We start from the raw sequence: 16,528 nt of genomic DNA, 5'->3' as shown, positions 1-16,528 counted from the left end.
CTCATCTGTCCTGTCCCACACACCGACATCGCCCCCGTTAATAATTACATTATACAGCAGAGACACTGAAATGAATACCTGGGACCGATACACGTGAATGTGCTATGTATATGATTTGATATTCAGACTATAAATCTTTGGATACCGGGGTAGAAAATGATGAATATCTCCCGTAATTGATTTAGTCTAAAGAAGCCAGATTTTGTTCCTTGCACTTGAATATATGTGTTCAACGAATATGATAGTCGTTAGCTAGCGTCTTGAGAAAGAAGCGTGCATCTTGAACTCAAAAACTGACAAAAATATTCTGATTTTGGCATACTCATGCTCATTCACACACACAGAGGTCAATTACCAGGCTATTGTCAGTAGCTTTAGTCTGATGTTCCTTGACTCATTATGCGTCTCAAAGGTCGGAACAAAATGGCCATGCGTGGCTGTGGATTCAACCTACCATGGCGATTTCTGCCATTAAGATATCGGGGCGATGACACTGTGTCCCATCTCTCTAGATCCCTTTCTTCCTTTGGTTCAAGTTCATTCCTTCATCACCTTCCAATTCAATGGCTTCATTACTGATGGAGGAATCTGTTGCAAGGTGATGTGACTCGCCTCCTTTATCCACAGCGGACTCGTCGTCCAGTTGCTCAAAACGTGTCATGTTCATACCGTTATGGTCTTTTCTAACTATTTTAGGTCTGCAAAAACAAGATCAGTGTATTAAAATATTTTTATTCATGTGGAATTGCTACTAAATTTATGTATTCCAAAATAATACACCAACTTACATGGAGTCGAACTCCTTAAGCTGAATTTATACTCTTCTCTTTTGGAAAGCAATGTGCAATCGCCGAATTTTGCGATGCATCGCTCGTTGCTTTTGCATTTATACTATAATCATAACGATCGCGATTGCAGTGAACATCCATTGCTGATTATAATTATTGCTTTGAATGGATTCATCTCCGAATGCTTAAAGTTAATGCTCGAATGATAAATTTAATGCTTGAGAGAGGTAAATTAATGAGCAAAATAATATACCCAGTTGGTATGAAATGATTGGTTCATGCATTCACGTGACAAGTGACATCGCTCGGGAGTTCAGATATTTTCAACTTCCAAAACAGATGTCGTTTTCGCAAAAGTGATGGGTGTTGATCAATCGGCTTGAAGCTCAGAAAATTACAAAGTAAACACAAAGCATGTGTGAGAATCACCTTTCTGCAAAAGCGATTGAGTATAAATTCAGCTTTACTAATTGCACTGAAGACTAAATGCCTAACACACTGAGCCAACTTGACTGCTTAATCAACAAGTCAACAGGCAAATTATTGAAATATAATCCTCGTTTTCTGAAATTCTTTTTGTTCTTTGATATAGTACTTAAAGTGTCACAACCAATGATTCTAAAAATTCAATTAAAAAAAATTAACCAATTCTAAAAATCGGGTCTGCTATAGATGAATCCAACGAGCCAAGTCATGGTCAGGATTTGGTCGGCCATTTTTGTGAGTGCCCAATTGGGTGGATTAAACCCGCTTAAAATTTGATGTTAGATTCTTTTGTGTTGTAAACTGTCATCATTCTTTTGTCTACGTGTAACACAGGCGATAGAATGCAGTATAAAATATTCTCCAAGGCTGCATCATTTCACATTTTAGGTGAGATAGAGCCAATGGGGACCCAGCTAATGGCTGCCATTGAGGTGTAGGAATGCGTGAAATTGGATTCGTCTATACATGTTCCGGATTGTTTAGAAATGTGTCACATGGACATTTTTTACAAGCCCTACCACAGAGGATGTAGTCACCCGAGAAGATAGACATCTTACACTTCCCACGATGCATTTCTTCCCTGTACTGATTTGACATTTAGTGCAACATGCATATGGGTCGATAGTGACAAAGAATACCTCAATTAACAGATCTTGCAATCGAGGAATGTCTTGATCAGGGAAGAAATGCATTGTGGGAAGTGTAAGATACCTTCTCTGTTGTCGCCCATTAATTGAACCCAAACCTACCTAAGGAATGTAGCCAGAAGTAGTGGATCTACTGTCCTTTCCTGCTCTTCCGGATGAAAAATTCTATAGATTTCACTGCAGGGTATCGCCACGACAATGGTTGCCATGATAGTAAATGTAGCATACCACATGAAGGATAACTGTGAAGGGAGGAATGGAGAGAAATGATAGCATCTCTTTCATAAAGCTGTTGGTCCTGTGTACATCACTGTGTCATCAAGGCTATTCAAAAAGAGAATGGGGGGGGGACCATACCCGGTTCTGATATCTGCAATCAATCGCATGTTCCAATATCGTGCATAGTTAAACTGAGATATAGCATGTATATAGGAAGAAGAAGAAGAATGCTTGTTGTACTCTAAGAATATATTCACTCCATCCTGTAATACACCATGATCAGAACCCGACTGTCCCAGTACTGTCAGGTTACCGTCCTGCAGGAAGTGACCCACTTCTGATATCCGTGAAGAATTTACATAGCAGGACCTAAATGAAAATAATCCGCACTTTGTAAGGCTTTCTTAGTTAGAGTTGCTGTCTATCAATAGAAACAACACATCTACACCATGCATGCCCCACACTGTGCACACAATACATTGTTGTGAGGCCAAAAAATGTTGTCAATTTCCCTCAACCTACCTTATATAATCCTAAGGAATCTTCTATATTGTCCTTGTTTACTATTGCACCAATGCTAATCCATAGACCAAGTACTGATCCACATATAACTCCTACTAGCGTTCCTCTGTAAAACAGTTGAAGATAAAGAATTAAATTAATCCTCTCGTAACATTTATTTTCATGTTCTAAGTCAATTTTTTGAACAGGAATGGGTGACAACTAATACATGTATATTAAGGGGACAATAACACATATATATCGTCGGGTGTATTACATAGTGACGGATGTTAAACTTCGCCAGAAAAGTTTTTGAGTTAGACACGATCAAAGAGTACGCCGATTTGTGATCAACCATAGCAGAACACTAACAAGTAAAATCCTCCAAAACCTGCTGTATTTTAAAAAACTAGTATCTAAAGTATCTTGAAACATCTATCAAATGAAGAATTATTCGCTATTAAATCAGTAAAATGATTACAAAGTTATACGTCAGTATGTAAAAACGTTGCACCCCAACATCCGTCACACATCCGTCACTATGTCTTGCGCCAATATCTCGCACGCTAATCTGGTCTCTTGTGTTGATCTATGGACATACGTCACACATCCGTCACTATGTCTTGCGCATAAAAGTCGGATCAAGGAAGGACTTCGAAGCATCCGTCGGTACGCTTATTATTAAACGCTTTTTTCATGATAAAAGCGACTCGTCACGAGTGCCCACGACACATGGCATATTGTATTTGAGTATTTACTCCTGATCTTACTAGTTCTCACTCTCATGATATAGCTAATCACACAAGCTGTAACTTCTTTTTACAAAACGCCAATGATTGTATTCAGTTTTTACCAATTTACACTGTATTATCTGTCAATTAGGAGCCGCCTCCAAACACCTCTGAACATATTTTCAATAACCTACTCATTAAAAAGGATCATATTTTCATTTTTTATTACTTAATCATCCCTTTATATTGTAAAGCTTTGAAATAATGTCTCTAAATAATTGTCGAATCAACTCGAACCATTAAAAATTTATTAAAAGTGATATTTAACTAAAATAATGATCCATTGAATATCTGCTTGACGTAAACGTTTTTGGTTTATACCCAGTTATCAACATCCGTCAAGAACTCATGTAGGTTTCAATGAACAATATTGAATTACGTACGTTCAAATTGAAAAATAATGTTTTTACATAGTGACGGATGTGACAGATACGCCATACAATTTAGTTGTTTTTCCGAGTAAACAGCGTTTTACATAGTGACGGATGTTTACATACGTCACTATGTAAAACGTCGGGTAATGTAATATATCAACATCCGTCATTTGCATAATTAATTAACTAATTAATTATGCAAACTTGAGCTTCAAATCTTGGTAATATTATACTACTCACTATTTAAAATACATTGGCCAATTTTCATGAAAATGACAAAAATCAACATCCGTCACTATGTAATGCACCCGACGATATGATTATTATTTATATCAGCCTTCTGAGTGGTACAATAAAAATCTGCGTATCACAGTGTGTCTTCAAATTAAGTACCAAAATGAGTACAATATTTAAAAGAATATGATGCACAGATGACGTCCACGCCTCGAAAATGGTGAGGTCATCACTCTGGATCACAGTGACCTGATGATACATTTTATCTCGCATCACCACTCCCATCACCCCACATCACCCATCAACCTCTTCCCCAGTGGAAACACACTGATACATCTGTTAAAGAGTACCAATAATTACCACCTACCTTGCATTAGCCCTTGGCCAGAACATGCCAAGTAGAAATGCAGCCACCAGAGGTCCACCTAAAGCACCAAATATACTATTGGCCATGGATATCAGGGTGCCCATCTTGGAGGCTAAGAAGGCTAAACCAATGGCTACTACACCAAAAAATAATGCTGAAATCATGAGAGAAAAGTGTAACAAAATGAGTTACTTATAGGTATCTTGTATAATTAGTCTAGGTATCATTTCTTTTCCTGCTATTATAATTCATTCATGTCATTTTTTAGTGTTGATATTTACCATAAAATACCATAAAAACTCAATAGTTAGCATATGTGCTTACTATCGAGCACTTTTGTAAACATGAAATTGTACCAAAGTCCGGCTCTTTACTATCTGAGCTAATATATGGGTTGAGACAAACATTTGCAGGTTTACTTGTTCGTATATAACTATGTGTATCTATGATTTGCTCAAAACCCTTTAGACTTTTGTGGATGGGGCTCGTCATGTTTGCATGTTTTAAAAGCGCTCGATAGTAAGCACATGTGCTAACTATCGAGTTTTTACGGTAGTACAGATGTTGCCAATGTGATATGAATGTATCACCCCATTTTGAGAGATTATTTAATGAATCCCCCAGCAGAATTCCAGCTGGAAACCTGGAACAACCAACATTTTGGATTTGCCCTTTTTCTACATGCATATAGCATTTGTTCCAAAAAATACATGACACCAGGCAGCTATTCTGTTACATTGAGGTGTAAGTGCAAAAAGGCTGTGTCTTCAATAGCTGCCCTATAGACATTTGACAATTTCTGCATTCTATATTGTATGACACCTGGCAGCTATTCTGTTACATTGAGGTGTAAGTGAAAGAAGGCCCTGTCCTCAATAGCTGCCCTATAGAAATTTGACAATTTCTGCATTCTATATTGTACATATGACATCTGGCAGCTATTCTGTTACATTGAGGTGTAAGTGCAAAAAGGCTGTGTCCTCAATAGCTGCCCTATAGACATTTACCAATTTCTGCATTCTATATTGTACACATCTGACACCTGGCAGCTATTGCAGATGGCAGTTTCTTTCACTAATCCCTGCAAGGGTTTCTGCTAACTACTGGTAGATTCTCTTGGTTGGGGTTGTTTCATCTTACCCATTTCTCATGGCTGTCAAAGAGGACACCCTCACAAAATCCCTACTGGTTTGTACATGGCCTTTCAATTCCAGTTAATTTTCTCAGCATAGAAATTACCAATTTGCTTTCTCTTTTGTAATCATTGGAAGTTGATTTCCCTGATAAAAATTTTAACTTTTGGGAGTTGTTTCACCAAGAGGTATTTTTTATGGAATGTTTTGTGATTTCCCCCATTGAGTGCACCAGTAAGCTTCTCCTTTGATCATGTTAGAGAGGGCTCCAAATGGGACAGCCAAATCCCAGCAAAATTACCCAATAGGATGAAGCGATTTATCGCAACTGACGTCATATCGACCGACCCAATTGAATCCAATGAATACTTACATAAACACTTGGTTAACATTGTGTCTTTAGACTCGTTGCTTGTTGATGTGTTGTTATGTGTAGATTTTTGTTGCCTCCATTGCCTGAATGGTTTGATGATGTCAACTAGCATCACAGCTGATAAAGCATTGATACCAGATGATACAGTACTGTGTGATAAAATAAATTGAGAAAGTCGATGTTCAAGAATCCACCTTATGATCAAAATTAAATACAGGGGTCAATTTAGCCACTGGCCCGCTAGCCCCGACCAGTAGTTTTTCTCGTTGGGCCAGGAGATTTTCCGTCTGGATTGCCCAGTGGGCCAGTTGGGATTTTGACATAATTATGAATTTATGATGTTACAATATTAGAAACACAATGAAGTAGAATCTAAGCCAGTGGATTTGCCCTTGGTCCAGCTGGAAACCCTCCCAGCTGGTCCGAAGGCTAGCTGGTTATTGCTCCTTATGTCTACCCCTGAAATAATGATAAAACTTAATGCATCAAAAGCAACTGTTACTATACGTCACCATTTTGTTTGATTTACACATTTTTGACCGCTACGTACTTTGGATTTTTCACCATTTCCACTGCTTTTGGATGAAAATTGTTGGGATCTGTAATTCCAAAATTGTCCTCAAGAAGGTGTGTTTTTCAAATGGAAGAGCCCATTCCATCTCTAACCACAGCAGCTGAATGGTATATCCCATTGATATGCTTTGTGGTACCATAATGCACTTGCCACAGAAAATATACACAAAATGCCTGATTTCAACTTTCAATTACTTGCTTACAGCGGGGGTACTTAAGACTTTTGTTTGAAAAAAATATCACCCTAAAAGTATTGAGAATCTATCCACAGCTAGCAATAAGCAATAATGTACGGATGTGCGATTTGTATAAAGAATAGATTCCTATTTAAATGTTAGTTTTCACTGATAGCTACTGATCACATTGTCCCGTTTAATTTCGAGCCAAACAAATGAGGTAAAACGAAGAAAATTGCTATTTCATTCCAGCGCCTACATGCATGTATCAGCTCGCTGAACGTATTATTGTCATGAAAATTCACAGTTTTACACAGCTAGGATGAACAAACAAGACGTAAAACAAATTTCAATATGCACACAGATAATATGTCAAGACGGACAGCGCTTATATAATCTCGCCAATCGTATTATCATGATTATTGGCAGAGCTACACGCAGCTGATGTGATGTATGAACAAGACATAAGACGAATAGCGATATGCATACACCGTATACGGTACATCACTGAATGATTCATTGTACACACACACTTCTAAAGCACTTCAGACTTGGTCTTTCACAGGGCACACCGACATCGCCTGGCTAATAATTATTTGGTGCAGCAGAGACACTAAAATGAATACACGGGATCGATACATGTGAATTGCTATGCACGATTTTGATATCAGACGAAAAATATTCGGATACCGGGTTAGAAAATGATGAATATCTCCCGTAAATGATTTCGTCTCAAGAAACCAGATCTGGTCTCATACACTTGAAAATATGTGTTGAACAGATATGATAGTCGTTAGTTTGCGCTTTGAGAAACGGCCGTGAGTCTTGAACTCAAAATCTGACCAAAATCGCTAATTTTATATTGCGTTGGTCCGTATGGACTACAGCGCGCAGGCTATTACTCCAGTGTAGGCAGTATGACCATTGACCGCAATGTCGTATACAAGCTTACTCACACAGCGAGAAATCAATTACCCCGGCTATTGTCAGTAGCCTTAGTCAGGTCACTTGGCTAATTACATGCGTCTCATAAGGTCGGAATAAAATGACCTTTCGTGGCTGTGGATTCAACCTACCATGGCGATTTCTACCATGGAGATATCGGGGCGATGACACTGTGCGGGGCATTTATGTACACCAATGGCCATTACAATGGTGCAAAAAGTAGAAACTCAAAAAATATTGAGGGTGTTGCTGTGGAGCAAATCACACATGGCCCTGAACGGTTCTCGCTTATTTTTTGCATACATTTGCTATGGAGCAAGCAGATATACTGCAATGCATGATGGGATACTCCCTTCAGCTGCTGTGATCCCTAACATTACTACAACGTACCTTAGTGTCCCTGCAAATATACATGCTATAAATAGTCCCTGGTAACCAGGTATATTACCAAATTGTTGGCTTATAAAATATATCAGGATCTGAAATATAAATCACAGAGGGAAAATAAGCAAACATTAAATTATTACTATCTCTTCATTTTATTTTCCAATTGGCTATGATTATGTACCGTATATGCTCCATTAAATGCCCCATCTAATAAGCACTTCTTATTAATAAGACAAATCTTATTAATAAGAAGTTAATAACCGCATATCAGTTGTTTAGTCATTCCATGTCAAATCAACCAATGGGTTGGCAGGTCACCCCCTCAGATTTTGCTAAAAATCATTTCTAGCATACCTCTATGGCAATAATGAACACATGGAAAAAATTAGCGCTCAACTTCAAAGCGGTTTTGGAGATACGGCTTGTCAAAATTTCACCCAGAGCCCCCCTTTTTGCTCTTGCGAGTCGCGTCATTGAATTTGTCGCATTTTGGAACACTCATATTTTGACTTTAGGAAAAAGATATCAAGCTGAAAATTGCTACCTAGAGTGACTTTCACCCAAATAAGCAGAATCTGGCCTTAAAAACAATGTAGTGCTTCCACTTTAAAAGTTATGGGTCTCCCAAAACCCCTTTTCGTTTTGTCATATTTCACCGTGTACGGTTAGCAATTCAGCAAATTGGTTGATTTGACATGGAATGACTCTGTTATAAAATATGATTGGATTACACGCATCACGTTTATTCACAGCATTAGGAATAGTAACCTCAACTTCCACTAATTAGTCTATAATACCAAATTATAGTCAAATTTTCATTTAAAGAACCATTTTTGAAAAAGCACTGAACTAGTTAACAAACATTATTTTGTAGTGATAATGTTCCGTACCACCAATACATCACAGGGAATGAACACTATCTACATTGGTCGCCATTTGAAACATGGAAGTGATATTTTGGCCCATCAGTTAAGCTTATGTAACAATTTTACTATTAAATACCGCTACCCCTCCCCCAGGGCTATTAATAAAGCAAATACGGTATCTATATGCAATGATAAGATATGGTTGCTCCGAACTGATAGCAAACAGTTCCAAATATTCCTAAGTTTTAGTGAACAATTAAACAGTAAAACTTTTTAGTATTCTTGAGAAGTAACATTAGTAGAATTTGTCCACAAGAACAGCAATTGACACTGTTTGTCTTGAACTCTACAGTCATGCAATAAAGCACCTTACTGACTAAATAAACTACTTTGAATTGAAATTGAATTGATTGAGTTAATTGGAGCACTACCAAATCTGCAAGTTATTGCAGTCTCTATGGATAGTACTCATGAACATTACCAGGTGTTCCCATATTTAGTAACATAACATTACAAGAGCAAATCTGATGCTCACCTGATCAGAAGATGTTAGATTTGGTGGTGATCTGCCTTCTTCAAGAATGAATGAGGTTACTGCAAGGAAATTTGAACAACATTAGTGACATGCTTACACTTGGGTTTCAGAGAAGAAGAACAGTTCCTTGCTCAGATTTGCGCTGACCAACGTTTTGACGCATAATCGGCCAATGAGATTACCGTGTCTGTTGTTATGATTGTCAGACAATTGAATCAGCCAATAGTCCGATTCAGTGTGTCACCAAAATATTGTTTGTTGGATATTTGAATTTTGGACACACTCAGAACCCCACTTCCGTGTTTACACTGTGCACGCTTTCAAAATGTAAACAAGTGACATTCTTCTTTGACAGAAACTGTAAGCAAACATGTAGCACATTTCAAAAGTGTGGCATTTTATATACAACAAATACTAAAGAGGACGGGAGCAGAAAAGATTGTTGAACTGTGCAAGTATCACAGCAGTTTTGAACCCGATTGTAGGCACAGTGGTAGTAATTTTTGTAGGAATGGAAAGAGAAATATATATAAATTAATATAACAAGAATAAACTTAGATGAAACCATCACTACAGATAAAGTGCTCAACTAAAAAGGAGCAGGAAAAATAATAATAATATAAATTAATATAAATTTATATAAATTTATTTTGTAAAATTAAGAAGGGGTGGTAGCCACCAACCCCCTATCCCTCCCCTTTGATAAACCATGTCACAAAAAAGCTTGGTAAGATGAGAGCTAATAATATGATGAGTTCAGTTTTCTTAATTTCCGGGACTACCGGAATAAGTAACCCCATTTGAAATTCACACTCCCTGTGTGGAAGATTAAGGTCCTGTCTTTCATAGGGGGCGTATGGATTTCAACTGGAATATAGCCCAATATAGTTCTTACCAGGTTCCACTGTTGAATTATCTATAGGCACACTTGGTATGGGGCCTCCTGCAATGAATAGAGAGAATTGTTATGGTTATGATAAGCATGATCAGGGCATAAAAAAGGACAGGATCATGGGACTGCAGATCCCTATACAAAAATCTTAAAATAAATTGGGATGACATGTAAAATGCAATAAATTACCAAAACTGTCACAAGAAATGCTGCACTTGTCATTTTGTTTTGATGTACATATTAGTGCATCCAAAGATTCTTTTTCTAGACAGAGAAGCTTAAAACACCCCCAAACCAATTCCCACCCTGATGTGGCAGTGACATCAGAACACAGACGAAACAGTTGCCTCATCATGTTAACGTCACATCTTAGCAAGACCCATGATCCAAAATGACGCTATATCTAAAATCAACCTTATACACACAATTGAACAAAAACCAGGCCTACTTTTGTTTGTCCCATTTGGTGCCAATCATTTGTCTCATTTAAATAAATAAATGTCGGTGATTTAACATGCGCTACACCTAAGTACCAGCACACTTCAACAATTCTTCCGCTGCCATTAGGATATATCAGAATTATTTTCGCTTCAACAAGTCCGCAACTGTTGCGGAGGTACTCTCAGCCGACTTAGATTATGATTACCCCCAGCAGCTCCCCATTTTACACCTGGGTGGAGTGAAGCAATTGGGAATCAAGCCGTCTTGCCCAATGATGCAACACACTGGCTGTGGTGGGGCTCGAACCCGCAACCTTTCGATCATGAAGCTCGCGCCTAACCATTAGGCCACTGTGCTTCCCGTTTATTTGTTGCCAATCATAATGTGACCCTACATATTAATTATTATTAACTTACCGTAATAGAAAGCATAAATAACTAATCCTTCAAAGGCAGCTAAAAATGTGATGAGTACTGAGAACGGCAGATTCAGCCATATGGATCTGCAAATTGAAAAACACATCAAAAGCAAATTTTTTAATACTTCTGTAGAGGCCGATGGGTCAACCATCTTGTTGTCATGACCGATGATTAGCCAATCAGCATGGTTGTTTATCACTTGCGTTTTTGCTCATGTAAGCTTGATGCACAGTACAGCACAGACCATGAAAGAATTGAAAAATTGACTTTTAATTTTAAAACCAGTTAAACAGTTTTTGTATCATATCATATTTCAAAGATTATATGTATACACAAAAATGGCAGAAAAGGCCTACAGGATATCAATTAGCTACAAACACAATCTCTGCAATTTGAACTGAAAACATAGTAGCATGCATGTGCTCATGATCATCTCACTTCCAGGGACTATTGTTAGTTTTTATCAACCAATATAACCAAGGACATGCCCAAGGACATGCACCTGTACATGCATATTAATGCCTAAATACCCTAAATATGCAAAGTTTTAACCATTGACCCAAGAGGGGTCACACACAGCAACCTCATTAGGTTGATAATGCAGGGATCTAAATGGGCAACATATTCGTTTCCTGAAAATCCACCTGGGCTTGTGTGCCGTATTGAACATTTGGGGGGGTTGTCCAGGGAATAGGATGCAGGGTATCACCCCTCCTAAAACTCCTAAAAAAAATTCTTTAGCAATATCATCATCCAATTCCAGAAATGTGAAAAAAAATTCCAGAAGATTTACATCCCCGATAATGTTTGTTTCTCAGTTTGCGTACATTTTTGTGGGATGGTCATTTTGTCCCTGCCTGAACGCTTAAAAACACATGCACATCACATGTCCCTGATTGAAACACTTAGGGTGCGTGTTGGGTGCGCCTACTTGTACATTACATAGTCTCAATAACAGGTACATTGTACTTACACTTTAGCGTCTGTCATACTGCGAGCTGATAGGATCCTTTGGACGGCAGTTTGACCAACTGCCCATAGAGGCAGCGAGTTCAGCCAACCTCCAATGACCAATGATGGGAAGGACATACGAGCAGTTAGGTCTTTTGGAAAACTGCAACAAGAAATCAGTAAAAAGATTATTTTATTCATTTGCAGGTGACTAGTAGGATATCTAAGACAACAAGTACAAGTGGTATATCCCCAGTTTATCTCTCTACTTAACAAGGCTGCTGCGCAAATAAAACCAAACTACACTACAAGATTCCTTTGGGGCTGTCTGCACAGGTACACCAGTGCAGTACGTACTTAGCCGGTACTGTGTAGTACCAGGGAGTACCAATGTAGTCCAACTGCTGGTGGGTAATGTGTAGTAGCAGCATTTGTACTATGTAGGTACTTTGTGTGGACCAGTCGGGTACTTTGTCAACGGTGACGTACCTGTGCAGGCGTCCCCAATAGGAATCTTGTAGTGTCATAATGCACACATCATTACTGTGCATGCTCTATGGACCAGTTCAACCAGGTTGCACATTTACTGAACGAAAATGAGGCTATAGACGAATCTAAATTCACGCATTCCTACACCTGACTAGCAGCCTTTAGTTGGGTAGCCGTTGGCTACAATGCACTCAAAATGTGAAATGATTCGGCCTTGGCGGCAATTTTAAACTGCATTCCATCACCCGTTTTACACCTTAATACATAATAATCGGATTAGCTACACACGGTATCTATGCATTGATGTACTTGCGAACAAAAGGACTCAGTATGTATGAATATATGCGATGGGATTACCTGCGGAGTTGTCTCTATTATATATATTATTCTATTAACCCTACTCGTCCTTGCATCTTCTCTAGGTGTTAGGCGGCTTTTATTTGCACAATTGACGCTCAAAACACCAGGTTGGTGCTAGCGGCTACCCAAAGATGTCCGACCAAATCCTGACCATGACTTGGCTCGTTGGATTCGCTCTATATACCATGGGAGTAAATTCTTTTTTCTTTTTTTGCAATTTTGGCCTACTTTTTTTCAGATTTTTTCGCTTATCTTGGAATATAGGACAAAAAAGCACGGTTCCTGAGACAAACCTTAAATTTATTTTTGCCTAATGACTTCTTGTCCCTTCTTCGCAGGTGGGTGATCCAATGTTTTCAGAGGTATTTCTTGGGTGTATATGGGTGGTATACCACCACGGAGGATAATAATAATTTTCTACATCATTTTTGTTGTATCTAAAGAAAACAAACCTCGTACCAAAATTTACAGTAATCATGAGTAACCTTTTGATGGGTCAAAATGCTACACTTTGTTTCACCAGAGTTTGGTAAGCTGAATTTATACTTGATCACTGAGCCATTGTAAATACACCACTTTTGAAAAGTGATGGGCAATCGCCAAATTGTGATGCATTGCTCGCTTGAATACCCTAATCACCGCGATCGTGATTGCAGATGACAATTAAAATATTCAAAATGCCACAAAATACATTTTTAGAACATCCAGTGCTGTCAATAATTTATAGCTTTGAATTAATTCATCTCCAAAAGTTAACGATCAAGAAAGATAAATTAATTTGCAAAATAATAAATCTAGTTGGTAGAAAATGATTGGCTCGAAACTCTGGAAACGGAAGTAAATTGAGCATGCATGAGAGAATCGCTTTTCTGCAAAAGCAATCAACTATAATTCAGCTGTATAATTTGGTTCACCTCAAGTTTGGTACTGATATCAATTCTTTTTTGCGGTTGCGCTGTAAGCGTGCCAACAAGAAGCCTCTGTACGTGTGCATGTACACCCAAGAGCGTTTAACTTTACGTGCATGATTCAATACTTCAGCGAGCAAAATATGCACATACGTCACTACCAAACTTGAGGTGAACCAAATTATAGTATTGTAGATAGACAGAACCAATGACCTACTAGAAAATATCCAGCCTATCTTCGTCATGGTTGAATTCCCAGACATAGGCAAAACCTCCTGCTTTTATTGTTCCCATTATGATAACCATCAGAGTGGTAGCAAACATGACACAGAACATGATGACGTCTGTCCAGATTACTGCTTTCATGCCACCCTGTATCAAAGAAGAAAAAAATCATCATCATTCAGAGATGCAGTATATACATGTAAGTACCATATACGAGGGGGTATCCAAAAGTTTTTGACATCAACCAGAAGTGAAAGAGCTATACCGATGAAATTTCGTCAGTGTAATCACTGGTCCTTATGTACATTATGGTCCAAAAATGGTCTCATAAGTATGTTTACTTTCTTTACAGGTGGCACTAGATGGGCAGTAGGCGCATAACCTGCAAGATGGTGAAAATTGAGGCACGCAGCATGATTAAGTTCCTGCATTTGAAGGGTTAGGCCTACAATGCTCAGAAAATCTATGATAAAATGAAAGTAATCTACAGTGATGATTGCCCATCATATGGCACTATTGCTTTTTGAAAAAGGAATTTCCAAACTGGCCACATGTCCCTCACAGATGAGCCAAGAAGTGGACGTCCATCACTTAACGGATAATGCAGCCACAGTGAAAAAACTCAAGAAAGTGGAGGATCTTATCATGAAAAGGTTATGCGCCTACTTCCCATCTAGCGCCTCCTGTGAAGAAAGTAAACATACTTATGAGACCATTTTTGGACCATAATGTACATAAGGACCAGTGATTACACTGACAAAATTTCATCGGTATAGCTCTTTCACTTCTGGGTGATGTCAAAAACTTTTGGATATCCCCTCGTATGTGACACGATCTGCTCCACGGGGGCCAAAGGAGACATTTTTGAAAATTGAGTTACTATAATTACTATCTTGTAGTAAAGGCTATCATATACTGAAAACACCAAAGGTCTAGCATGTTTGGTTCTAAAATTCTTGATAAAGATGTGGATCGAAGATTGAAAAATGCAGAAATCCACAGAGGAAATTTTAAAAAAAATGCAGAAATCTGTGGAAATACTGAATTTCAAATTCTTGTTTATAGAGTGCTTGCACAGCCTGCAAGGTCAAAATATTGTTCCGATGTATATGTGATTTTGCTGGAGGACCACAAATGCACTGTGCATTAAAATGAGCAATAGGGGAAACTCAGGTTCATAACATTCTGGCCCTGAAAATATTCAATTATATCCAATTAATATTTTCACCAGAGGAATTATCCAAACATAATTGTTTCTTTATTTTTTCAGCAAAAACTCACAATTGTAATGGTGAAATTGTACTTTCAAAGAAAAGTTTTCATGTAGTTGTAGGCCTAAAGCATGACTGTACATTGAAAACTATACAGAAAACTGTGCTTGCTCATGTGTGTTGTTTTCTTTAAATTTGTCATTCAGCACACTTGACTGACTTCAGCAAATGTCAGTATAGTCATGGAAATTCCATGGTATTGTTTGCCCTATTGCTGACCTACTGTGCAACAGTCCAATTATAGAAGATCTCTGTGTTGACTTACCAATGTAGTATAGAGTGTGCATACCAAGCCAGTGATTAAAATAGTTTTCCACAAGTCAAAATTAGTCACTGCAGAAAAGAGGACAAAGAATAATTTAATAAACTTGTAAACAGGAAATTATGCATCGTGAACCAGAACAAACACAAACACTGTGGAAACTGAATGTAAACAAAACAATTAAGAGAAATGGATAGTTTAACCATCGAGCTACTAATGGAAGGAGATTCCACAGAAAAATCCTAATCCTCTCAATAGGGTTAAGCCGATTACGCTATTCAACGCGAGTAATCACTTGAATGGATTTAATCAGTGCAGTCCCTCAAACACGGCCTTTGATGTTTATGATCGTTACGCGACAATATCGATCATCTATTTTAAAATGTAATTTAAACCGAACCCCCTAGGTGACCCGCATCGAAATGGATGGTATTAGTGCCCTTTTGCATCGGTCACATGATCTTCGATTGCGTCATTGTGTTTCCGAGTTCAAGTTGATTTACTATCGAAAACCTGATCGAATTCCCCCTTTTCCTTCCAAAGTTACGGTGAATATTATTAATACCCTCCTTGATTGGTTCAAAATTGGACACAATATTCATTTTGGCCAATTGGTAGGTAGTTCTCATGGGGTTAACAGACCCAATGTGTTACAATTAAATACAACTTAAGACAACTAAAATTAACAGTTGCCTGTGCAAAAGTCAGAGAATGCATGGACACAGGAATCAAATCAGCGATGCTCTTCTGTGTGCTTGGCAGTCATCTCAAATCATTGAGTTTTAGGCCATTTTGTATGGATTTTGCATATATATGTACATTTGCCTGGCAAAATTGATGGATGGATTTTGGATGTGCATCTGCCTTGCAGAATGAAGGCAACATCAAGAGCACACAGGCAATTACCGTACGAAC

The 16,528-nt window shown here is 38.1% G+C and overlaps 1 protein-coding gene across 1 annotated transcript in view; it reads right to left on the bottom strand.

The window, feature by feature from the left end:
- Positions 1-503: 503 nt before the first annotated feature.
- The window catches only part of LOC140139164 (sodium-coupled monocarboxylate transporter 1-like), a 31,105-nt gene continuing 15,080 nt past the window's right edge, over positions 504-16,528 (bottom strand). The window contains exons 5-16 of the mRNA XM_072160943.1: positions 15,617-15,684; positions 14,073-14,227; positions 12,121-12,261; positions 11,145-11,230; positions 10,291-10,338; positions 9,396-9,454; positions 7,998-8,086; positions 5,914-6,062; positions 4,408-4,561; positions 2,663-2,768; positions 2,024-2,163; positions 504-698 (exon numbers count right to left, since the gene is read on the bottom strand). Coding sequence (XP_072017044.1) covers positions 509-698; positions 2,024-2,163; positions 2,663-2,768; positions 4,408-4,561; positions 5,914-6,062; positions 7,998-8,086; positions 9,396-9,454; positions 10,291-10,338; positions 11,145-11,230; positions 12,121-12,261; positions 14,073-14,227; positions 15,617-15,684 — 1,385 coding nt within the window. The 3' untranslated portion in view covers positions 504-508. The remainder of the gene's footprint in view (positions 699-2,023; positions 2,164-2,662; positions 2,769-4,407; positions 4,562-5,913; positions 6,063-7,997; positions 8,087-9,395; positions 9,455-10,290; positions 10,339-11,144; positions 11,231-12,120; positions 12,262-14,072; positions 14,228-15,616; positions 15,685-16,528) is intronic.

The sequence above is a fragment of the Amphiura filiformis genome, chromosome 18, assembly GCF_039555335.1.
Source record: "Amphiura filiformis chromosome 18, Afil_fr2py, whole genome shotgun sequence".
Classification (NCBI taxonomy): Eukaryota; Metazoa; Echinodermata; class Ophiuroidea; order Amphilepidida; family Amphiuridae; genus Amphiura; species Amphiura filiformis.
The sequence above is the reverse complement of the archived record's forward strand: the minus strand, read 5'-3'. Positions and strand labels throughout refer to the sequence as shown.